This window comes from Lethenteron reissneri, chromosome 69 (assembly GCF_015708825.2).
Source record: "Lethenteron reissneri isolate LAM-NWPU_2019-01 chromosome 69, ASM1570882v1, whole genome shotgun sequence".
Classification (NCBI taxonomy): domain Eukaryota; kingdom Metazoa; phylum Chordata; class Hyperoartia; order Petromyzontiformes; family Petromyzontidae; genus Lethenteron; species Lethenteron reissneri.
The window spans coordinates 9,897,367-9,924,156 of NC_083847.1; the positions used below are offsets into that span (position 1 = coordinate 9,897,367).

Consider the following 26,790-nt stretch of genomic DNA (forward strand, 5'->3'; position numbering starts at 1 on the left):
TGTACAACCCGCTACTGTACGTGCATCGCAGAGTTCCTCGCCGTGACTCGTCCGCACGCGTGGCGCTCACGAACCGGTCTGGACACATCTCGAGGTGGGTGGTGCAGGGAGGGCGACCCAGTTCACGCCGCCTCCACGCGAGCCCTCTGCATTGTCTCTAAAACTCCTCTCTCTCTCTCCCCTCCCTCTCGCCCCTCTCTCTATCTTATCTAACCACACGCGCACAAACAGACGCTTGCACGCGTCTAGCGAGTGTGGCAGGCACTCGTGACGGGTCGGTGTGAAGAAACATTTGGCAACTGGACGAGACGATCACAACCAGGTATGTGACACGACCATGATGAGGATTGGTGGTGGTTATGGTGATGACCTAGGCTTAATTTTATCACCGGATATGCACGGTGAACGGTGGTAAGCTGTACTCTTTGGTTCTTTCGGTAAAGTCACGTAGGTATAAAATAAAATAAATCACGACGTTTCGGGCGCTACACAAGCGTCCATCATCAGGTGGGAAAGCCCCTGGTGATGGAATGAGGAGGAAACGCATGCTCCCGAAACGTCGTGATTTATTTTATACCCATGTGACTTTACCGAAAGAACCAAAGAGTATAGATTCCTGCAGTCACGAAAGCTTCAAATCAAGATGGTAAGCTGGCTTAGAGTAAGGATTATCGGCGTTATGGCACTGTCACTAAGAGCACACGGTACGCTTATCCATACGAATCCCGTGTCACATTGTTCCTGCCTTATTTAGACGTGTAGTTTTTGTGATATGAACCTTATGGCTGTACCTCGGGGTACCATAGAACCCCGGCTCTCGCATAATATCCGTGATGCAGTCATGTTGATGGTCGGCGATGCGACAATCGACTCATCTCGACGAGCTGTACACGATGCACTTATTCAAAGTATTATTTTTCGATAATCGTTTTTTTTTACGCTAATGTTTGGCGTTTCGACATCGCGGAGTGGCACTGATTTGGAATTGGTACCCCAGTGGCGGAGTTAAGTACACTCCAGGGAAAAGTAGTGTCCCAGAAATAAAATATTTAATTGCCTCGGCCATTTAGTATTATTTGGTCGCCCTGGGTAACCCCATAAGTAAAACATTAAAATTATTATAAGTTTTAATTTAAAAAATTTTACCTACGTGACTTTACCGAAAAAACCTAAGAATATGAATCCTTGCAGTCATGAAAGCTTCAAATCTAGAATTAACCCCATAAGGTTCATATGTGCCTAACGCCTGCCACTGTCCGCTCCGTGTAACGCTGGCTAGGATACGTGAATTTTCAGCGCAATTAAACAAAAAAATAATTAAAGTCTTATTATTATTAAAATTGTAACTAATCATTACTTTATTGCTTTGTAAAGATGCAAGAATCCGACCAACATCAAAAGTGCGAATTCAACAACAAAAAATCATCGAAAGGAAAACTTTCTGGCAATAAAACAGGTGTTAAGATGTTTAAACACCAAATAGATCCTTTCTTGAAAGGAATCTAGTACTGCATTAACCGCACTTGTGGCAAAATATGCGATCAAACATGCTCTGATAATAATGCACACATTGCCTTTGAAACTGATTGGCCTACACCAGACGTCCTCCTTTTTTTAGCCTTGTTTCACTGCCTGTGATAGACCAGAGAACAGTGCCACAAGGCAAACAGTACAAAGGCAACGCAAGCATCAGAGTATTTATAGCTTGGGTTGAGTAGTGAAGAGAGATGCTTGGTCATCTTTATGATCCGGGTCACCTTTATTGCAGCGGATATTATGGTCATGAACTTGATGGTGGTAATGATAGCAATGATAGTGGCGATGATGATATAATGGATGGCGAGGATGCTGGTGCTGATTTTACGGAAGTGATGGCAATGGTCGTGGTAATGATGATTCCGAATCGTGATCGAGATGCTTGCTTCTGTTCGTGATGACGATGGTGCTGGTATTGGTCGTGACAGAAACAGCAATTTACGATGATGCTAATAGTGATCGTCATTATGATGATTACTATTAACCCTCCGTACCTCTAGTACAGGGGTGGGGAACGTCCGGCCCGCGGGCCGTGTAAGGCCCGCGAAATCATTTGGTCTGGCCCTGCCAAGGCCACCGCAGGCGGGACTAGAAATTCAATAAATCTAGGAGCAAACCTGGAAAAGCAGTTGCGAGTAGCAACATCATCAATACCAGCTAACATCACACGCCTCACCAAAGAGAAGCCGTTACAGCCATCACATTAAGGGTGAGTTAATTAAATGTTTGACCAAATATAACAGTCAAATTTTTAAGTTCATAATTTTGTATGGCCCGCGAATGATGTTATAAATATCCAGATGGCCCTTGGCAGAAAAAAAGGTTCCCCATCCCTGCTCTAGGATCTCCTGACGCCCTGCTCCCAAACCACCACCAGAACTCTCCCGCAGCTCTACTCAGGACTTCCTCTCGACACCGAGTTCAGGACCCTTGTGGCACTGTTCTTCCTTGTTGGCCCCTCCTCCTCCACCTGGAACGCCGCCGCCGCCACCCCCCTCCACATTCGCAACACTGACCCTTTACCAGAGGTCGCAAACGGGTTTTGATTCCTTACCCGCACCCGTACCCGTCCGCACCAGGGTCGCAAACGGGTACCCGATACCCGGCCGGGTACGGGTAGCCGGGTATCGGGTAGGGTACGGGTATCGGGTACCCGATTGCGACCTCTGCCCTTTACCCGCCTTTAAGCGCCTTATCAAAAAAACATTCATTTGGCTCTTACTGAGCGGGTCTCTCAGCTGGGCTACGCTGCCGTCGGACAAGTGAAAATTGTGCGCTTTACGAATTAGTTATTATTATATGTACGTATGTATGTTGAACTTCTTTCGCACCGTGTGGAGCCCACATTAACCAGGTAAAGTGTTAACTGTTGTGTTAGCCGACTCTCTGTGTTGCATTGCATTACATTTCTACTATGTTTGTTTTCTCAAACTTCCAATTTCTCTCTCCCTCCCGCTCTCATTGACATGTTAATTTATCTGCCCACCCCCCTCTTTCTCTATTTAATACCCCGTCACAGAGGCATTGTTTCTCTGTCTCTGTGTGTGTCTTTCTGCGTGTGTGTCTCTCTGCATGTGTGTCTCTCTGCGTGTGTGTCTCTCTATCTGTCTCTCCTCTTTGTGTGTCTCTCGCTGTGTGTCTCTCTGTGTGTTTGTCTCTCTCTCTCTGTGTGTGTGTCTCTCTCTGTGTATGTGTCTCTCTCCGTGTCTGTGTCTCTCTCTCTCTGTATGTGTGTCTCTCTCCGAGCTTGCATTCACACCTGATGACGGTTGCCTGTATTGCAATCGAAACGTCGTATTCTATGATTTTTTTTCTTTCTACGTGACTTTACCGAAAGAACCAAAGAGTAATGCCTGCAGTCACGAAAGCTTCAAATCACAGTTTAGTTAGTTTATAGTTATATAACTCAGGTGACGATGGAATACTGAGTACCGAACAAACTTACATCTGGAAATGGCGTAAGTTGGTTAAACATTAGGATATGCACATACATACAAGCCAAACTTTGAACCATATAGTACTAAAAACTATAAGAGCATTTTTTTTTATTTTGCCAGGTAAGGTCCACCGAGCTGCGTCGAGCGCTTTACCAGAAGCGACCTGGCCATCACAAATGATAGCTCAACTCTACAAATCATCATCACGTGGAAATTTACAGCAGCCAACTACTCCTAAATGTGTGATGTTGATTCTAAATGGGGAGGGGGGGGAAACCCAGAGTACCTGGAGAAAAATCCACGTAACCACGGGGAGAGAGAGGCGTCCACTCCAAATAAACAGCAGTCGTCAGGATCGGGATCGAATCCACGACCTGTGTACCCCGTGAGGTAGTTAAATCTCCTAGCCCCCGTAACTTCAGGAATGCATGGAACCAATGGTACACATCATCATGGTGACCAACACAATCACCTCGAGTTGTTGTTATCTAAACAGTTCAAATTATATAAAAAGCAAGTTAAATGAAAGGAAGCAGAATGTAAATAAGAGGAAGAGATGTACGCGATCTAACCCAAAAAACCTCTATTATGGAAGTTAAAGGACAGAGTGAAGGGTGGAAAGTAAAGGATGGAGTAAGAGGGGGGATTCAAGACCATAACAAATTGACAAGCCATGGGTGGATCGTGAAACAGCTATAAGGAAAACCAATTTCTGCAATTGTTTGAGGGCAACAAAGCCACCAGTGTGAGATGTCGATTTGGGTGTTTTTCCCACTTTATGAAATTTGTTGCGTGCCTTTTTTCCAGCACAGGGATTATTCAGAAACTCCAAAAACTATAAACAATTTCTATTTTTTTTACCAGGTAAGGCCTACTTAGCTATATAGTATTTCTTTTTCAGAAGCGACCTGGCCACAAATGATAGCTCAACGAAGTGGCTTATCATGTGGAAATGTATAGCAGCCAAAACTCTAAACGTGTGATGTTGATTCTAAATGTGGAGGGAAAAACCGGAGGACCCCGAAAAAAATCTACATGACCATGGGAAGCAAGACACACAAACCCCAAATGTACAGCAGCCGTCAGGGTCAGGATCAAATCCACGACCTCCTGCGTACCAGGCGAGGGAGTTAACATATCGCCACCATGGCACCCCTAACTGGATGCAGGAGAACGTGGTCTCTCCGTGCCTAACCTCGCACTCGGGTCATTAACCCGTTATCTGACTCATCTCATAACACCAACATTCTCACAGTCCACTCTCACACAAGCATCTATACAAGACTGACCCTGCACACCTTCGGGACCACTGTGGGCCATTTGGTCAGGAAATTCCATTTCTCAATCTGCCTGTTTCTGACCTTGCTCAGTCACTTTGTTAAACATTCATTCATTAAAGAGTGAGGCACTACTCGTAAATTATTTCAATCTTGATTTGAAGCTTTCGTGACTGTAGGAATCCATACTCTTTGGTTCTTTTGGTAAAGTCACGCAGACTTAGTCTGCCTCAGCAGCAGACCATGCTTTCCCACCTGATGAAACGTCGTGATATATTTTAATTTATACCCACGTGACTTTACCGAAAGAACCAAATAGTATAATTATTTCATTCTAGAAAATTCCCTGGACCTCACGTGTTTCAGTGAGACCTGGCATAGACCTTCCGACCATTTGTCACTGATTGAAGCAACACCTTCAGGTTTTTCTTTTCATGATAGACCCTGATCTTCTGGTCCCGGTAGAGCCTTGTATTCATCCGCAGTATAACAAATATCCAGTCAACTTTGTTACCTATGTTCCATTCCTTTGAACACGTGGCTCTGCGTTGAAAAAACATTGCAACCTCTACTATCATGCTTGCGTTACCGTCCACCTGGTCCAACAACTACCTTCCTTGCTGACTTCCCTGAGCTCCTGTCAATGAATTCAACCGGATTCTACTATGTGGGGACTTTAGCATGTATGTAGACTCCCCATCTACCACCCGAGTTAGAGATTTCTTAGCCATCTCAGACTCATTTGGTGTTTACAACATGTTCAAGGCCCTGCTCAGGTGGCCACACCTTATACTCAGTGTGCTCTATTGGGTGCTCCGCTTCAAACCTTTCTGTTGTTGATATAGGCCTTTTCAGATCACTGCAATAATCTTTGAGTTACCCTCACCATCACTATCTGGTTCTCATAAATATCTAATCACATCGCAGCATGAACTCTATCCCCCCTAATTGTATTGCCCAGTCTATTTCCCTTTCTCCTGTCTCTCAGCCTAGTTCACTGCTGGTGGACAAGGTAGCTTTGGCCTATAAATCCATCCCTCACCAAATATTGGAATCCCTGACCCCTCTTAAAACCAGCCACATCTCACCCATCAAACCCTCACCTTGGTTCTCACCTCAAATTCGTGTACTTAAAACTGTGGTTCGCGAATCTAAACTAGCCTGGAGAAAATCATATTTGACCATACATTATCAAATGTTTAAAAGCTCACTTTGCACTTAGAAGGACGCAATCTCCCTCACAAAATCTTCCTTCGCAACCAAATTACTTCCAGTAACAGAAACCCAAGAGTTGTATTTGACACCATAAACCAGCTCTTAAAACCACCTAAGGTACTCGACCAGCCACTCTGATGTTCTCTGTAATTTACTCCAACATTTCTTTCTCGAAAAAATAGCTCCATCCGGTCTCAATTACTTATCTGCCCAGTCATCCCTCTACCTTCTGACTTCCCTTCTCCATCTTTTAATGACACAGTATTAGCTGGGTTCTCTGAAATTTCAGTCTCTGAACTGATTTAATTAATTAACATACCTTATCCCACGTTTTCTCCTCTTGGTTCTTTTCCGACTCCTGTCCTTAGATAGAATTTTTATTTTATTTTCCTATTCTTTCAAAATATCCTTAACAGGTCACTAAAAACTGGAATTGTCCCTTCTGCATTTAAGATGGCTTCAGTAACACTGCTTCTCAAGAAACCTGGTCTCGATTCAACCGTCCTTAGCAACTTCTGCACAATCTCAAATCTTCCTTTTCTATCTAAGATTCTTGAACAGGCTGTCACATCACAGTTTCATCTACACCTGCTTTCAAATAACTGGATCCATTTCAGTCTAGATTATACATTTGGTTATAGCACTGAAACAGCCTCAGTAAGGATAATTAATGATCTCCTAATTGCTGCTAATAAATATTATCCAAGCGCTCTCCTTGTCCTTGGCCTAAATGCAGCCTTAGACACAATTTATCACAATATCTTATTCAACCAATTGGAGGTCTTGATAGGGATCTCAGGCACCACGTTGAAATGGTTCAACTATTATCTCTAATACTGCAAGCAATTTGTCAGAATGGGCACCTGTAAATCCATAATTAACTTAGTTCCTTACTGTGTCCCTCAGAGATCAGTATTAGGCTCCATCCTGTTCTGTCTATTTGGCCCCACTTGGAGCTTCATTACAACACCAAGGGCTCAGCTATATCACTGTTATGCAGATGACACTCGGATCTACCTACAGTTGGGATTGCATGTTATATCTGCAGTTTCATTATTAGTACAGTCAATGACTCATGTCAAAGCATGGATGTCTCAAATCTTCCTTAAAATGAATGATAAAACACAGTTTATTTTAATCAGTACCTCCAACGAGTATCCAAATCGATCTCTCTTAACTTATTTATTGATGGTTGGAATGTCTATCATACACACGAGGTCAATAATTTTGGTATGTTCAAAATGTGGCCGCCAGGTTGCTAACTGGTACACCCTTATTAGTTACACATCACACCTGTGCCCCTGTGCCTTCACTGGCTCCCTGTCCATACCTGTATTGATTTTAAGATTATCTTGCTGGTATTCGAGGCTTTAAATAGACTTGCTCCTCCTTCCATCCATGACCTTCAGTCATATAGTCCATCAAGATTAAGATCCTTTGATTGTGCATTGCTCACAAGTCCGACGTTCTAGGCTTCACACTTGGGGGTGATGGTGCCTTTGCAAATGCGGCACCTAAACTATTCAACTCCTTGCCCCTTCGAGGTCCGGACTTTCAAAACATTTCAAATCTTCAAATCTAGACTCGAAACATATCGGTTCAAATGGCTTCCTCTCTTTAGTTATTTTAAAACGTCCTCTCCTTCTTTCCTTGGTAGATCGTGCTGACTATTAATACATTAACTCCCCTCTTATCTTGGCACCTGATTGCCTCACCAGTGACAACATCACATTTATCCCCACCTGTATTTAAGAACGAAACAGCAGGAGGATTTCTCCACAAATCTGGCTATTGCCTGATGAGGCAGGTTGTTGTTGTAATCACACCGGCGAAAAGTCACGGTACTCAAATGGTAAATGTGTGTTGTGGGTTTACTCTCCAACACACAACAACTGGTTTAGTGCTGAACTAGCAACGAATTGACCACTTTTTTACGTGACAAAACCCTGACTGATCGGCCGTAATGACATGCATTTATATGCATGCGATCTAGCCAAAAAACACGACCATCGACTACATATGGATAAACGGTGGAGGCTCACGATCCTTTCTCCACTCCCCCCCTTTCTCACCTCGCAGTCCTGAGTGGTCATCAAGCAATGGGCATCCCACGCCTCACCGCGTGCCGCCTCCAGCAGCAGCAGCAGCACCATCGTGGCTACGAGCCCACAGCCCTCACCTCTGCCAGCTCCAGCCACGAGGGCAGTCAGTGGATTCCCCTCGTGCCGTGGCTCCTGCTTGCCGCCACCCTGCTGTGGCTGCCCACGGTGCAGGGCTATAGCCTACGGAAGTGCATAGAGAAGCCCCCCGGCACTGTGGTATGTGTGAACGGTGGCATTAAAGATGTTCTGGAGGCTGTATCGGACATCCACAATACACCGCAGGTGCTGAACCTGTCCAAAAACTCCATATCGGAGCTCCGACCAGGCCTCTTCCAGAACATGAGCAGCGCTCTCTTGTTCCTGCGGCTGGACCGCAACCGCATCGCCACCATCCGGGCGGGCAGTTTCCAGGACCTCTCCATTCGAACACTGAACCTGTCCATAAATCGTATCGGGGCCCTGGACCGGGATGCCTTCAGCGGCCTCTCCGAGCTCAGGTATCTGCTGCTCGACCATAATTTCCTGAAACGCCTCTCGCCTGAGCTGTTTGCGCCCCTCAGGAGCATCCTCAACATTAGCCTAATGCACAACGCGCTGTGCAACTTCCCATCGATTGTGCAGGCTGTCACCAACCTGTCGAGCCTCCACTCCCTCGACCTCAGCAGAAATTCTATCCAAGCGCTCAACATAAGCAGTGGCGAAGGCCCCGTGCTGCCACAGAACCTCAGCTGGCTTCACCTGGCCAACAACTCCATCAGCGCGGTGTTGGTGCCAGCAGATTTCTTCACCACCATAACCTTCCTCGACCTCTCCCACAATTGGCTGAAGGATGTCAGGGGGCTGCAGAGCCTCAATATCAGCGGTGTGTCCTACCTGCTGCTGGGGGACAACCGCCTCGATGTCCGTGAGCTGCAGCACCTCGACAACGCCCAGCCACAGACCCTAGAACTGCAGAAGTCGGGCTTCAGCAGGAATGGCAGCCTCGAGATGCTATGCAGCTCCCATCTCATGGAAAGGGTTCAATCCCTGTTCCTCATGAGGAATGGCATCACCAACCTGACTGCGGAGGCATTCAGGAACTGCACCGCTCTCCGCCACCTGGACCTATCACGCAACCACATCCGCTCCATGCAGGGCTACTCCCTGGTGGGACCCAACCATGGCCTGCGCTCCCTGACGCTGGACTACAACCACCTGAACGTGCTGGAGCCGTGCGACACATGCATGCGGCTGCCCCATCTGGAGGCGCTCTCCCTCGCCTGGAACAAGATCACGCTGGTGCAAAACTCAGCATTTGTGCACGTGCCCAGCTTGCGCTCGCTCATCCTCAAGGGCAACCTGATCTTCAGCATCAGCCAAAATCCCTTCTGTGGCTTGAGGGAGCTGACCGAACTGCGCCTGGACAACAACCTCATCCACGAGTTCCATGCGTCGTCACCCTTTGCGGCCCTCGAGAACCTGCAGACGCTTAACCTGAGGCGCAACCGCATCAATAGCCTGCACCGGCAGGTGTTTGGCAATCTGACCAAGCTGAAGATCCTGGATCTGGGTAGCAACATGATCTCGTCCCTGAAGGAGCACACCTTCGTGGGACTGGTGGGCCTGCGGAACCTCTACCTAGATGAAAATTCCATAGGCTGGGTGATGCCGTCAATGTTTGCGGGGCTGGAGTCGCTCCGCATTTTGGACCTGGTGAAGAACATGATCTCGTACAGCACCAGGCTGCTGGACAACCCGCCTTTTGTCAACCTCAGCAACCTCATCACCCTCAAGCTGAGTGCCCAACAGCCGTACGGCATCCAGAGGATTCCGGAGAACCTGTTCGCGGGCCTCCACCTCCTGGAGAACCTCCACCTGGCCGGGAACCAGATCTCAGACCATGCGTCGCACCCGTTCGACGACCTGGTGAGCCTGCGCCTGCTAGAGATGCAGCACATGGGGAGCGGTCTGCAGACCATGAATCGCAGCGTCTTCCACAGGCTCACCAACCTCTCCATCCTGGACCTGCGCAACGTGGGCCTGAGTGCCGTGGATGATGCCCAGTTCCTGACGCTGGGTCACCTCAAGACACTCTACCTGGTAGACAATGCCATCGAGAGCATCACCGAGGAGGCCCTCATGCCCTTGGGTGACCTGAACTACCTGGATATGAGCGGCAACCCTGTGGTGTGCACCTGCGAGAACTCGTGGTTCCAGAACTGGTCATTGCATAGCCAAGTGCAGGTGGTGGGCCTCTACTCGCTCAGCTGCTCATCGGGCGAGTCGCAGGGCTCCGCCGCACCCTTTGCAGACTTTGACATGGCCGTGTGCCGCGAGAAGGCGGAGAAGATCCTGTTCTTCACGGTGACGCCGAGCGTGGCGCTCTTCGTGGCGCTCACACTGGTGCACGTGAAGGCGCGCTGGCACATCCGCTACGGCTTCCACGTCTTCCTCGCCTGGTTCCGTGAGCAGCGGCGCCGTGCCGCCGATGGGTTGGCACATGACTATGACGCCTTCATCTCGTACAACTCGCGCGACGAGGCTTGGGTCATGTCCGAGCTTGTGCCACGCCTGGAGCAGGATGGGGGCCCCCTGCCGCCCTACAGGCTGTGCCTCCATCACCGTGACTTCGTGCCGGGCCGCTACATTGTGGACAACATTGTCGATGCCATCTACAAGAGCCGCAGGACCGTGTGCGTGGTGAGCCGTGGCTTCCTGCGCAGTGAGTGGTGCTCTATGGAGATCCAGATGGCATCGTACCGCCTCTTCAGCGAGCACCGCGACGTTCTCGTCACGCTCATCATCGAAGACATCGCCGACCGCGAGCTGTCCGCCCACCATCGCATGCGCCACCTACTCTACACTAAGACCCATGTGGTGTGGCCCCGGGATGAGGCAGCGAGGCCACTCTTCTGGGCCAAGCTGCGAACGGCGCTCGGGGAGCCCTCTGCCGCCGCCTGCAGGAGGGAGGCAGGGCCCGAGGGCCTACGTCCTCGGGCCCGCGTGGCCAGGCCACAGACCTTAACGTAGCGGCCTATTAATGTCTAACTATTTGACTCTTTTTTTATTTTACCAGGTGTAAGGCCCCACTGAGCTATGTGGCTCTTTTGTCAGAAGCGACCAGGCTATCACATATGATCACTCAACAAATTGGCTGATATCGTTGTGTGGAAATGTATAGAAGCAGCCAAATACCTTAAACGTGTGGTGTGTCAGGGTCAGGATTGAACCCACGAACTCCTGCATACCAGGCAAGGTACTCAACATCTCCTAGCCATCGCGGCGCCAAAACAAAATAATACGGTGGCTGAAATCAGATTAAAAGTTAAATGCTGTGCTACACATTCACCTCGCAGATCGCAGCTACCCAGTTACAGGTCACCGTGTGCCATCATTACGGATGCCAAATTCAACCTCCACGTGCCAACTAAGCTTGGTAGACTAATGTGAAGCAGCACCCCTCATCCCTCTCCTCCACTGTGCAATCTACATCGGATTATGGGGCTCGGTACTGTAAATGGAAGGTATGAGGGCTTTTGGTTTCACATCGAGGTTGTGAGTTAGTTTTATTTGAGAGCATGGGCGTGTGCTGTGGCTGTGGGGTTTTGCATTGAGGCTGTTGTCAGTGATCGATCTCACTTGACAGAGGTCAACTAACAATGCCGCTGCGGTGGTGCTCTTGACGGACGTGTAATTAGGGAACACACTTTTTTTATGACGCAGATGCGAATCAGATATATATTGCAATCGAGCAAACAGAACTACATCGCACGAAGAGGAATAAGTGGTTTGTAACGGTGGCTGCCTCGGCATAGCACCATCATCATCACCACACAACAAGGCAAGGGAATGCTGCTGGATGATGCTTCTAAACGCTACCCACCACGCACCTCTCAGGCTGTGTCCGGCCCTGCATTATGCATCAAATTGCGCGTTATCATGGCCTGTGCTTTACCCCCTGTACTATATATTATTATATCGCGATTTCTCCATAACATGGTGTTCTTCAGGAACGCAACTACTACCGCCACATTATAGGAGAACCAGACTGTACTGTGATTGAAAAGGCCTATGAGGACAGACAGCTACAGTCAGGTTATTGTTTGTCCCCTGCTCAATCGACCCTGGGGCAATGCTCACATTTGTTGGTAGTCCAGATTCAGTAGTGACAATTCCACGTTATTATGTTCACGGGAAAGGAATATTTCTGTACTTTGTTTACATTCACAATAGCGAACATGATGCTCCAAGTACTATCTGCACTCATAAGTGGCAAGTAACAAATTGCCAGGCAATGACCATCTCCAATAAGAGAGAATGCCTAACCACCTCCCCAATAGCATTCTATAAACTTTTTATTTTTTATTTTACCAGGTAAGACCCACTGAGCTATGGCCACAATTATCACCAAATAAATATCCACATCATGTGGAGATTTATAGCATCCAAAAACTCTAAAACGCATGATGATGATGATTCAAAATTGTAGGGTAAAAGCGAAAGACCTGGAGAAAAATCCACACAACCACGGGGAGAGAGACGCGCAAACGCCAAATATACAGCAGGTGTCAAGTTCGTGATTGAACCCACGAGCTCTTATATACCAGGTGAGGTAGTTAACATTTTCTAGCCACCACGGCGGCTTGTATTACCATCACCAAGTCTCCCACTAACAATATTGTGTTGAAGTCACGTGACTTTACCGAAAGAACCAAGAATATGAATCCATGCAGTCATGAAAGCTTTAAATAAAAATTTAATATTGTGGTGGTCACCATTGACAAAAAATTCAACTGGACCAGCCATACAAACACCATGGTCACAAGAGCAGATTGTAGGCTAGACATCTTGCGGAAAGTGGCACAACTCCCCTTTGATTACCAAAAGCCTCCGCACCATCGACAAGCTAAATAGTGTAGAGTGGCAATGGAGTACTCAATACTTGCCTAGGTAAGTGCAGATTCCACGACACTGAAGAAGCTTTGTCGAGAGCAGTCGACTCACGAAAAAAAATTACTTGGCGCCTCGTCAAACTAAGGGAGTAAATCAACTTCCTTCATCGTCTGCAATGTTGCACAGTCGAGAACGGCTCGCCAAGGCAGCTCCGTAAGCACCTTCCAAAACTTACGACCTTCACCACTCAGAAAGACCAAGGGTAGCAGCAGGAGCAGCTCGTGTGGAAATGCCACCACCTCTACGATTCCCCTCCCAAGTAATTTTTTTGAAAATTTTAAACTTTTTTAAACAGCTTTTTGTCTTTAGTTTGTCTTCCCCCCCCACCTCCGATTAGCACAGTTGCCTACGTCTGGTGGTGCGAAAGAAGTTCAACAGACATACATATGTACAAGTCGCACGTCGTCCGGACCTGGACATATGGTGCCACGGAGGTGAGATGTTTAACTACCTCTCCTGGTATGCAGGAGGTCATGGGTTCTATCCCGACCCTGACGCCTATATATTTTGAGTTTGTGGTGTCTTTCTCCCCATGGTCGCGCGGATTTTTCTCCGGGTCCTCCGGCTTTCCCCTCCACATTCAGAAACAACAGCACCACGTGTTCAGAATATTTGGCTGCTATAAATTTCCACATGACAAGCCACTTCGCTGAGCTATTATTTGTGATAGCCAGGTCGCTTCTGACAAAAGAGATACATAGTTCAGTGGGTCTTACCTGGTACAATAAAAATAATAGTTAACACTTCAATAGTTTAGTTTATGTATCACCGAAGCTCCATTGTCGCATAGGACAGTCCTCGAACTTCCTTGCTAAACAGCGTTGTGGTAGCAGGCGCACCACAAAAGAATGTTTGAGGCAATGTGCATACCCGTTTTAGGTGACGCACGTTTTGTACACACCCGTCACCGTAAACTAAACCGGTTATGAAAAGCAAGGACATATAGAAAGATGTCGAGCAGATCTGCTGACCACAAGAAAATGTTGAGGAGGGGAGGGAACCCAACACTGCACTCCCCTTCTAAGGGCAACCACTGAATGACATTAAATCGATTTCTTTACTTCCTCTTTTACCAGGTAAGGCCTATTGAGCTGTGTAGGTATTTTTCAGATGATAGCTCCACGAAGTGACTCATCATCACGTGGAAATTTATAGCAGCTAAATACTCTAAAAGGATGTTTCTAAATCTGGAGGGAAAAAAACGTGGTCAATTAGTTAACTAGTTCACCACTAATCGGTTGTGTTGGAGATTAAAACCCACAACACACATTTACAATCTTCATTTGAAGCTTTCGTGATTGCAGGAATCCATACTCTTTGAGTATTTCGGTAAAGTCACGTAGGTAGAAAAAAACATCACCTTGCCATACATAGCATGTATTACCAAAAAGATTTACAAAATCTTGGACAAACACAAGATCCAGGTTCGATTCGACACAGTACCCAAAATCTGTGATTTGATCCCATCTGTGAAGGATGGGATTCCTGACATGCAATACCCTGGTATCTACAAACAAAGTTGTGTCTGCGGCAGCAGTTACATTGGGGAAACGAAACGCCATATCTCGGACCGTGTTCGCGAACACAAGGCAGATTTGAAACACGGCAGAACCAACACCTCTGCCGTGGCAGACCACTGTTTTAACGCGGTGGGCTCACATGATAGTTTTTTTCCGAGACCAAGGTACTCTGCAAACCTTCAGGCTACCATCAAAGATTTGTCCATGAAGCCATCCAGATATATAAACACGGACACAATTTCAACCGAGAAGATGGGTACAAACTGAGCAATCATTAGAAGGACGTTATTAACCAGTTTAGGTCATAACTGGCTGTGATGTCCCCCTTCCTGCCCGCCTATGTTAGCAGCTTCTCTCGGCTCTCTGAGTCACATTCACTAACACAGCTTTTCTATCTCCCTGCCACCGTTTATCTCTGCCCCACCCCCTCTCTCTCCTCCTGCCGCCGATCCCTCTGTAAATTGCATCCCCACCCGCTCTCTCGTTATGGCAGCCCCTCCCTCCCCCTCTAGGATTATCTGACGCTTGCTAGTCTTCTGTTTGCTAGCCTCACACTTATGTAACCCCTTGCTTGTAGCAGCTTTCTCACCATTATTCGCCTGATGACGGACGCTTGTATTGCGTCCGAAACGTCGTGATCTATTTTTTTTCTACCTACGTGACTTTACCGAAAGACCCAAAGAGTTCACATTTACAATTCAACTACCATATTTCCCTGATGTGGGTTTACGCTCCAGCACAACAGCTAATTTAGTGCTGAGTTAGTAACGAATTGGCCACGTTTGTTTATGTGATAAACCCCCTTACTCAATGGCTGTGTCGGGCAGTGGCCGGTTTAACGAGACATATTTACACCACTTAACCCCCAAAAATAAACTTTTTTACTGCATAACCTGGTTAAACACTTTGAAAGGCTTATGCATAAGCTCTGTGTGCCTGTCCGTCGATATATTTTGACTATGTTAAGGTAAACTTGAGTAAATCTGTTTCGTTGTTATCAGGGACTAACCTCTGGCCAAATTTATTCAAAAGGTATTTCTCAAAACGTGAAGACAAACCAGAGCAAAAGGTACTACTTACAAATGGGAAAATTTATTTTGCTCTGATCAGACAAACATGTCTGGTTTCACTTACAGCTACACAGTGACCATCGCAGACAACAAATACATCGGTTTGTAAAGCATATAATCCACTAGCAGGAAGTGCCCGGCATTTCCCGGGCGAAAAATGCAGACACACGCATCGACTCGCACACACATCGACTTATACACACAAGCACACGGACGTAGACAGACACACATGGTGGCAGACACGGACAGGGACTCACATGCACACCTTGACCTAGAGGCAATTTAGAATATATAAATATAGATGAAGGTAAATGGTAGTAGTCAGCAAACAAACATTATTATTGTAATATTTGCGAGGTGATTCGTTAAAATGAATGGTTCTAGCAACGTTAGTTGACACAAAAAATAGTAGAAATGTCCAAGGGTAGTGTAAAATATTAGGTGTGAGTTCACAAAAATAAGTTTGAATATTTGCAAGGTGCTTTTTTTTTAATGGCAGCTTTCTATGTACGTGAGTTTAGCAAAAGAAGCAATGAATGGAAAGAATAGTGTTCTGCACAATAACATGAATTTAATAAAAGGAAGATGAGTATGTGTAGTGGAGACGGTGAGGTAGAGGCAACACGGTATGTTTATTTTTAACTAACAGCAACTCCCTTAACACCCACTATCTAGGGAGGTATGGCCTCCGGGCTAGTGTGATCTAAACACTGCCCTGTTCACTCCCAGCCCTCCGGCTCTCCGTGTCCTAGGGGAGGCTATCTGACCCGACCCAGCTAAGGTACGGGTCCTGACCACTGGTCCCAGCTCGGCCCGGCCCTGAGAAGGACGTCGGGCTCGAGGTCCCAGGGTCCTGACTAGGGAGGCTATCCTGACCCGACCCAGCCAAGGTACGGGTCCAACCAATGGTCGAAGCTCGACCCGGCCCTTACAAGGGCAGCGGGCTCGAGGTCCCAGGGTCTTAGTCTAACTGGTCTTCAGTCTTCGTAACTCTGCCCTCAACCTGTGGAGAGGCCCGGCTTTTATACACCTCCCCAGTGTGTCAGCTCCTGGCCACGCTCCCTTAGGAGTTCCAGAAGGGTGGGGGTCCCAGGGGATCCCAGAACACCCCGCAGCCCCCTCCCTCCTGGGCTGGGGATTGTAACGACCTCCCCGCCAGTATGAGGTACCGCCCCTGATGGGCACTGTCCGCCATTGCAGGTCAGCGCTACACATGTGCGTACGTGATCTGACGCTACATATGTAAAGAAGAGGTTTCTGTCCACGTGGTTTTGCAACTGAAATACATCTCTTAATAATGGCGAAGGTAAGTAAGCAATATATGCGCCCAAACTAAAACAAACATTGTAATATTATAAAGTGATCAAGGTGAATATGAAATTAGCAGGTTTATATGTACATGAGTTTAGCGAAAGAAGCTAGGAGGAGAAATTATCATTTTCTGCACGTAAACTTTTGTAATGTAATGTTTGGAAGGTGATAATTTAAATCATAAGTTGCAATGTACTTGAGTTTAGCAAAAGACGCAAGGAATAGAAATGTCATTTGTCTGCACACAAACAGTATTCATGTAATATTTGCAAGGTGGTGATACAAAACGTATATTTCCATGAAGGCGAGTTGACAAATTAAAAAAACGACCAAGTGATTTTCTAAATATTAGTTGTGAGCAGTCAAACAAAAAATGTCTGCACACAAACGTAGGTAATGTAATATTCGGAAGGTTATAAAAAAACGGGGTTGCTATCAAGGTAAGGTTAGGGAAAGAAGAAAAGGATATTGTGGCTAACATTGGCATGGTGAGGTCTAGTCCCATGCAGAGCCCTCGGCCTCGCCTAGATTTCCCAGCCGGCTGAGGTGTGAATTAGGCAAGCTGGGGGCTGGGCCGCTCCCCCGTCCGTGCTACAATAATACAATTTAAGCACTTTAATAATAATATCTAGGGGCTCTATAGTAGTTTGATGACGCATTGGGTTAGACATAACGTGTTTTGTGTGCTTTTGCTGCATGTGTAACGTGAATGAAAATCTGTGCCGATCGTGTGTGCGTTGCTACCTGCGGCGATGGCGCGTGTGGATTGCTAGGGGCTAACCTAGTGGATGTTGTGCGCAAGTGCAGCCTGCTGCATTAGCACTCCCCGAGCGGCGAAGGGAAGTAAATAAATAATTTGACAAATAAATATTTAAATAAAGATAAATCGCAAAAAACACTGTCCTTTAAAGGTAACGGACAGGAAAACGGAATAGCGCTTGCCCACCGTGGGGCTTACGGCGTGGTCGCTGGCAAAGGTTTTTTTTTACGTAAACCCCACCGTTTGAGAGCCAAATCCCTTGCAAGTGCATGTGCGCAGACAGACAGACGGACAGACAGACAAAAATGCCTTTTATCGGTAAGATATGCATATTTGTTTTTATACTTTACTAGCTGTACTACCCGGCTTCGCCCGGGACTTGTATCCACCACGGCCGGCCGCCTTTGTCTCCCCAGTGGCGATGTTAATACGCCACACCAGTTACTCGTTTGAGGCTGAGTCGACCTATGGGAGGTTCAAATAATCTTGACCGGTGGTGGCCATGAGCGGGAATCACACTCGGTTCGCCGGGTTGGTAGCGCAGCGTAGCGTTAACCACTACACCCACCACTCCTCACACACACAGACGCACAGACACACACACAGACACACACACATAGACACACGCAGACACACACAGACAGACACAGATAGACACACAGACACACAGACAGCACGCTAACCACTACACTACCGCTCCCCACACACCACACACGCACACACACAGACACACACACAGACACACACACACAGACACACACACACAGACAGCACGCTAAGCACTACACTACCGTTCCCCCTACACAACACACGCGCGCGCGTCCATAGGTACACATACACGCGCTTGCTGCAGACACACACGACTGTCAGGGTGCGTACGGCAGTAAACGACTGCAATAATAAAGCGGCAATGCTGCGCGAGGAACGCCTTAGACCTGCAACACATTTGTGTAATGCGAGCGTAAACACACAAACACATACAAACACATACACACACATACATACACACACATACATACACACAAACACATACACAATACACACACACATACATGCAGACACACAGACACACACATAACACACATACATACACACACATACATACACAGAAACACATACACACACATACATACACACAAACACATACACACACGTACATACACACATACATACAGACACGCAGACATACACATAAACACATACAAAAAAACCCACATACATACACACACACATACAAACACACAAACACATACACACACATACATACACACATACATACAGACACACAGACATACACATAAACACATACACACATACACATGACCCGGCTTCGCCCGAGACTTGGATCCACCCCGCCCGGCCGCCTTTGTCTCCCCAGTGGCGATGTTAATACGCCACAGCAGTTACTCATTTGAGGCTGAGTCGACCTAGGGGAGGTTAAAATAATCGTCACCGGTGGTGGCCGTGAGCGGGAATCGAACTCGGTTCGCCGGGTTGGTAGCGCAGCATAGCGTTAACCACTACACCCACCGCTCCTCACACACCACACACGCACAGACACACACACAGACACACACACACAGACACACACAGACAGACACACACACACAGACAGCACGCTAACCACTATACTACCGCTCCCCACACACCACACACGCACACACACAGACACACACGCACAAACACACACACAGACACACACACACAGACACACACACACAGACACACAGACACACACACACAGACACAGACAGCACGCTAAGCACTACACTACCGTTCCCCCTACACAACACGCGCGCGCGCGTCCATAGGTACACATACACGCGCTTGCTGCAGACACACACGACTTTGAGGGTGCGTACGGCAGTAAACGACTGCAATAATAAAGCGGCAATGCTGCGCGAGGAACGCCTTATACCTGCAACACATTTGTGTAATGCGAGCGTAAACACACAAACACATACAAACACATACACACACATACATACACACACATACACACAAACACATACACACACATACACACACATGCATACACACAGACATACACATACACACAAACACACACATACATACACACAAACACATACACAATACACACATACATACAGACACACACATACATACACACAAACACATACAGACACATACATACACACATAAATACAGACACACAGACATACACATAAACACATACACACATAGTCATGACCCGGCTTTGCCCGGGACTTGGATCCACCACGCTCGGCCGCCTTTGTCTCCCCAGTGGCGATGTTAATACGCCACACCAGTTACTCGTTTTGAGGCTGAGTCCCTCCCTCGCCACTCTCCCTCCCTTGCCACTCTGCCTCCCTCGAGGCCTAGCACCGTGCAGAGCCTCCCGCCTTGCCTGATTTTCCCACCCGGCGAACGCTGGGTACGGGTGCCGGTCCCCCCCCCCCCGCGCTATTAAAAATGGCGTCCACACGGCGGCGAAAAGTTGCTACTCGTTGCCAGGGGCAACCGCCATCCAATGAAAGTGCGTATTGTCCGAAATCCACACACACATACACAGACAGACAGACATGCACGATTTTATATATATAGATTTGCGATAAAGTCGAGAAATTATCAAAGCCCCTTCCAGCAATGCCATCGGTGCTAAATTGCCTTGTGCAATGTATGTTACGTTGAAGTTTTTTCACACCATACATTGCCAACCATGCTAGTCGAAATACAGTGGTACCTCGGTAAACGTCGTTAATTCGTTCCAGAAGGTAGGACTTATACCGAAAATGACGTATACCAAACTAATTTTTCCCATAAGAAATAAAGGGAAAGGAAAGAATCTGTTCCAGAGTATAAGAAATTATATTTTATATGTCATATTATACATTAATGGGGTTGTATAAAATAATTTAGACACTACTTATTACTAAAATGCATACATAAATTAAAATAAATGCATAAATAAATTAAAATAAATTGAAATAAAAATTAAATTTTACGTCACTTTACCTTGCTGAGAGGAGTTAAAATGACTAAAAAAACACGTGGAAATTCACAGAGTTATAGCAAGAGTTGTGCACTGAACGAGATCTACAGGCAGACTGAGGAGCGACGCTTTCTTTCAGTCGTGAACGGGGCATACGCAGGTACGCGGTGACTCATCCTGACCCATACAAGTTCTAGCAAGCGCGTCATATCCCAAGCAAGACATCGTATCCCAAGACATTTTTTTCTCATCAAAACACGACGTATACCAAATTCGACGTATTCCAAAGTGGTCGTATACCGAGGTATGACTATGTATATATGTTGAACTTCTTTTGCACCATACATAGCGAACCGTGCTAATCGGAGGTATGTATGTAGACTTTTTTTCGCACCGAACGTAGCCAACCTAATCGCCTGTAGCCCACGTGGCTCGTAAATACAGTTTCGAAATGTTTATATAATTTTTTTCATATCTACATTTGGCCGCGTGATCGAGGTCCAAGGTGCTGCTCGCTCTTATCCGTGGCTTGTTTGCCAACCCCACAGGGGCTCTATAACCGTTCTATTCACCCAAGTGAACCTGCTGATAACGGCAAGGTGCCTGTAATCTCGCATCACCAAAGGCAACGACCCCCGTGTAGTCTTAACAGACTGTTGGGGAAAGTGATGTTAGCAAGCACCAATGAAGGCCAAAACTGTGGCACAAGACGGGGCGGTTTGGACAGCACCACGCCTTTTGTCCCGCGAGTGGTGATGATTTTTTTACACACCACACCAGGTACTTATTTGAGGCCTAGTCGACCTAGTGCAGGCCCAGGACCGGTTCAGATAAAGACTATCACTGGTGTTGGTCGCCGGGTTCGTAGTGCAGCGCACTAACCGCTACTACCCGACCACTCCCCACACACACAGACAGATGTGCACACACACACACACATGGAAAGAGCCACAGATAACTACACACACATGTACTTTCACCCAAGTGCACACGTACACAGATTATATCCATACTAGCGGTAAGTACCCGGCGTTGCCCGGGCGAAAAAGACAGACACACACATCGACCTACACACACAGACATTGACCCACACACACAAAGACATCGACTTACACTTGGATATACACGGACGCGCATACACACACTAAATATACAACAGCTATGTGTCTGCAGGTATAGCCAGAACGTTCAGGAGGTGTATAACCTAAGCAGCATCACCACCACTATCACCAAAAAAACAAATATCCCCCGTATAGTCTAAACAGACTGTTGGGGCAAGTACTGTTAGCGAGCACCATTGAATGCCGGCGCTGTGGCACACAAGGGAGTGATTTGGCCATTACCACGCCATACCGCCTTTGTCTCCCCGGTGGCAATGATTTATTTTTCACACCGCACCAGGTACTCATTTGAGGCCGAGTCGACCTAGGGGAGGCCCAAGGACAGGTTTAGACAGTCGCTACCACCGGTGTGTTTTTGTCCGTGAGCTCGCCGGGTTGTTGGTCGTAGATGAAGTGCCAAGACACCTCTACCTCAGTTTAACACGTCGTAGTAGGCTTTCGTGACCAATATTATCCGTAATAAAGTTTGTATTTTTTTTTATATTTGGGGTTAGAGCACTTAAATATACCTCTACCTTAATAGACATTGGACTGGCGGTGGGGGGTGATTTGTCGCATTTATAGTGGGAGGCTTAACATAGAACAAAGTCTGTCTATCACCAACAACCTACATTTGACCAGCATGGTGAAGTATGGTAAAACAATTCCCGGCGGCTGACGCGGCGTGAGGGAGGTATTCATCAAATAATAAAAGGTTAACGCGGTCGCTTAGAATACGATTCGCACTGGATCGCATATAGTTGGCTACAGAGAGCACACTTTAAATACCAAAGACAAGGCAAACAAACAAGACGACATCCTGCGAAAGCTCACAAATTAAAAGTGGGGGGGGGGGGGGGAACACATTAATCCGCTCTGTGGCTGAGTGTGCACGCTCTAACTGGGGATGCTCAACCCACAGTACACATGTCGACAACACAATTTTAAATGATACGTGCAGAATCGTAACAGGGTGTGCCTAAGTGCCACCCCATGTTCCCTGCCTATATTGCACTGTGGCATATAGCTCCTTAACATGAGGAGTAGAGGAGACCGGATAGTCCTAGAGTGGGACGTCCGCCATCCGTTACGTGACCATCGGCGAGCACCACCACCCTTCTCTCATCGAGTAAACAGCGTCTTGTGCTCCACTGTAACCACCCTGACACCACGTCACCGGAAGGATGCCAGAACAACTTCCCCCGTGGAAAAAAAGAATGGGGGGAAAAAATCAAGTGTCTGGTTCCAATTCCAAATGGCTCGCACATGGTGGAGGCTAAACAGACTGAAGACGGTGGGTTCTGGGTTTCGGCAGAGATGCAACTCTTCCCATGGAAATCGTGGGGCTTCTTACAAACCACACGGATCATCTCCTAAAATTTCCCCTGCAACAAACACAATGTACTGCTTCATCAAGATTTGGCAAAAAAATAAAAATGGCAACATCCAGAAGCCGGTGGTCTGTGCAAGAATATTGGGGGGAAAGACCCATGGTAGAGGTTGAACAGGAGACACCGACGATTAAGAAGAGTGAATGGGTTGCTTTGGCACCACCCTGGTGGCCAAAGCTACGAACAGGTGGGTACCCCCTTAATAACTACCACGATGAGATATGTTCCCGAAAAGAACAGTGTGCCAAAGAACAACAACACATTTAGAACACGGTTAGATTTTTTTAATGAAAATATTTCATTTTACGTTCCGCATTGTTTTTTTTTTATCAAGAGCACAGTAACATAATATTTGCAAAAGAAGTTCGTAGCTACTGAGAGGAGCTGTTATTTTCGTGGCTGTATTTTTTGCGAAAAGACAGGAGCGGCCCCCGACAGCGTTAAATGTTCGAGACCGTGTGAGCGTAAGGGGCGTCCATAAATGACGTCACGCACCTAGGGGGGGGGTCAGACATTTGTGACGATGTGTGACGAGGGGTTGAGAAATGTGACGTCCCATCAAGATGTGCAACTTTAAATATAGAATTGTTATATGTACTGTACGTAATATTTAACACTGAAATCAAGCGTAGCTATATTCCTTGGGTATTTCAGTAAAGTCACGTAGATAGGTTCAAAGAAGATAACAAAAAGTAACATAAACTACAACGTTTCGATCACAACACAAGCGATCATCATCAGGAGGAAAGAGGAGGAAAGCTGCTCAATGCAGACTCTTTTGTTATCTTATTTGAACTTATCTACGTGACTTTACCAAAAGACCCGAATAATATTAATTTCTGCAGTCACGAAAGCTTTAAGTCAAGATTCAAGCGTAGCTACTTTTTTTGTCACACGCACACGGTCCCGATCGCTGGACTCGTTACAGGTTTTTGGAGCGGGTTTTGCCGGATTGGGCTGGGACCGCCGGATAATGTTGGAAACCGGATAATCGAACGCCGGCAAATCGATGATCAACTGTATTGGGAAACTCCACCTGACCGTTTTCCGCAACACCCCCCCCCCCCCCCATGAGCTGATAATGATGTCGTTACGCCTTCGCTTAGAATGATACAACGGTTGAACACGCAACTGGTTCGAGTTTCAACTCCATGTTGTTTTAAACCATGCAGATGTGATCTCCAGAGAGCCAGGATGATGGGTCTCATTGTCCAGTCTCGCCCATTTTGGGCTCTCCACCCGTTCAAAGCTTAATATCAGATGAGCGGCTCCGCGCATCGGCGCTCTAGATCGAATGCTGCGTCTGATTGGGGAATAAACCCGGGATCATCGAGGTGTGATGGTGATGATGATCATTTTTTTTTTCAATAAATAATCGGCGTTACACCCTTTCTCGCAGTAGCACAGGAGTGGTGTTCAGGTGTTCAAACGCCAAATGGACACACCTATTATTGCAAGGCATTGAGTCTGTGGAGCCCTGCTCTCCCCCTCGCAAGGATTAATGACGGGAGGGGAGAGACGGGGCAGACCGGCCACATCTACATCAAGCACACTTCATGCCGTGGCAAAATATGGCAACAAACGTTCTAACCACCGAGTGACACTGATATTTGCATTGTTTTTGTACCGTTTACATTTTGGCGTTCTCTTGTCTCAGACTGGTAGTGAGACAAGGCCATAACAGAAAGTGTATTTATCTGGTCTAGGCCAATCTGTTTCAAAGGCAATGCATACGTAATTAGCAGAGCATGTTTCATTGCATGTTATGCAAAGACTATTGTCATCATACATTGCCATCATCATCGCTATCACACCGCCATCAACTTCACCATAATCTACGCTGCAACAAACATGACAAGGATCATATCTATGGAACCTTTTTTTTAACTGCCGAGCTATAAGTGCCCTGATATTTGCATTTCCTTTGCGCTGTTCGCCCTTTGGCGTTATTCTCTGGTCTGACACTGGTAGGGTGAGAATGTCATAAAGAACGCCGTCTCTGGTGGAGGCCAAACGGGTTCAAAGAGAATGCGTGCATTATCAGAGCAAGTTTGGTTGCACGTTTTGCAACAAGTTCTGTGCGTGGTTAATGAAGACTTGATTTCTTGCAAAAGGTGTGTTGTTTGAACATCTTAACACCTGTTTTAATGCCAGATAGTGTATAGCCTATTATTATTCCAAATAGGATTTTTTGTTGTTGGACAGCCTGTCTCTAAAGCATGCACTCGTAAGAATGTGTTTGTAGAATTCAATATTGTCGTAAACTGACATTGTGGTTTTGGTGTATATGTATAATAATAGTCACACTAACTCTGGATGTTCGATTAGTTGCATTTACCAGTGTTGTAAAGAAGATGCGTGTTGTTGATACGGTAAAAGTGCAATACAACCTGACCGTCGTGCGCATTTTAAGTCAATGGCATGCGTACAATACGTAGAGATTGCATCGCTTACCGACGATGCTCACCTGACGTGGTGGACACTCAGGTGGCACGGATAGAGTCGGGGGTGGGGGGGACATTTGCACCTTATGGCGGGACCCCGGCTTCCAGAATAAACGGAAATCTAAATCGTAATTAATACAAGATTTTGACGACTCCATCCCACCGCGCACATAAACACCGCGACCCACCTGATGCGGATCATTCACCGAGCACCCGTCGTTGCCAAAATTTTCCGTAGTCGAGAGGAATAGATTGCCGTATCGTTCCCCTTCAACAGACATAAAATGACGTTGCAACGCAGTTTATGCGAGAGCTGGGGCTTATGGGGACCCCGAGGGTCCCGCCATAAGGTTCATTTAAGGGATTGGAGGGAGACATACAAAATGGAAAAGGGGCGTGGTAACGGAGGGATGATTGACGGGGAGGTCGGTTGGGGGGGGGTCCATTAAGAGAAAGTGAGAATGTGATTGGCTGTAGAGGAAACGTGGGTCAAGGAACCTTCAAGAAAGGGGGCTTGGGGATATATATATGTGGTGGTGGGTTGGGAGGGAAGAACGAGAGATCTCAACAGGCTTGGAGTGAAGTGAGAAGACGCGTGCGTGCGTCTCGTGCCTCAGGAAATAAAGACTGGCATTGTTGAAGACTGTTGTGTCGGGTGTGTGTGCCACCAGCCATGGTGCACGTTGAACATCGTCCGCGCCGCACGTTTCCACCCGTTCTAATCGAAGCCCTCGCGGAGAAGGACAAAAGTGTTGGGGTTTCTGGTTGAGCCGTGTAGGGGTAGGAGGAACACGCATTAATCAACAGGACACAGAGAGACGATGATAGTAAAACACTGACAGACAAGCACTCGGGGACACACGGACATCGACGTGAAACAAATAGGCAGGCGGACACACATACATCGAAGTTAATATATTAACAAAGATTCCCCTTATAACCTGTCCAGGCTGTTGGACAGGTTGTCTCTCCAGTGGTGATGTTTACGACCGCTACCCCACATACCAATTAAACACACAGAAGCACACGCACACACAGAGACAGGCACACACAAACATTAAGGCATATGAATACAGACACGCACAGGAACACAAATACACAGAAACATAAGGTCAGAAACACACATAAACACAATGACAGAGACACAAAGAGAGAAATACAGAAAATGCACACGTAAATATAAAGACACAGAAACACGGAACACACGCACAGGAACACAAA

General features: G+C 46.9%; 1 protein-coding gene across 2 annotated transcripts; it reads left to right on the forward strand.

Annotated features, from left to right (window-relative positions):
- LOC133360461 (toll-like receptor 13) lies at nt 1-26,511 on the forward strand. 2 transcript variants are annotated; one of them, XM_061579187.1, is made up of 3 exons: nt 1-94; nt 232-322; nt 8,045-26,511. In XM_061579187.1, the coding sequence occupies exon 3, from the start codon at nt 8,065-8,067 to the stop codon at nt 11,074-11,076; it is 3,012 nt and encodes a 1,003-aa protein (XP_061435171.1). In that variant the 5' UTR covers nt 1-94; nt 232-322; nt 8,045-8,064; the 3' UTR covers nt 11,077-26,511. The 2 variants fall into 2 exon arrangements, with proteins under 2 accessions (XP_061435171.1, XP_061435170.1); XM_061579186.1 differs by lacking the exon at nt 1-94 and having other exon boundaries at nt 118-322.
- Nucleotides 26,512-26,790: the final 279 nt, after the last annotated feature.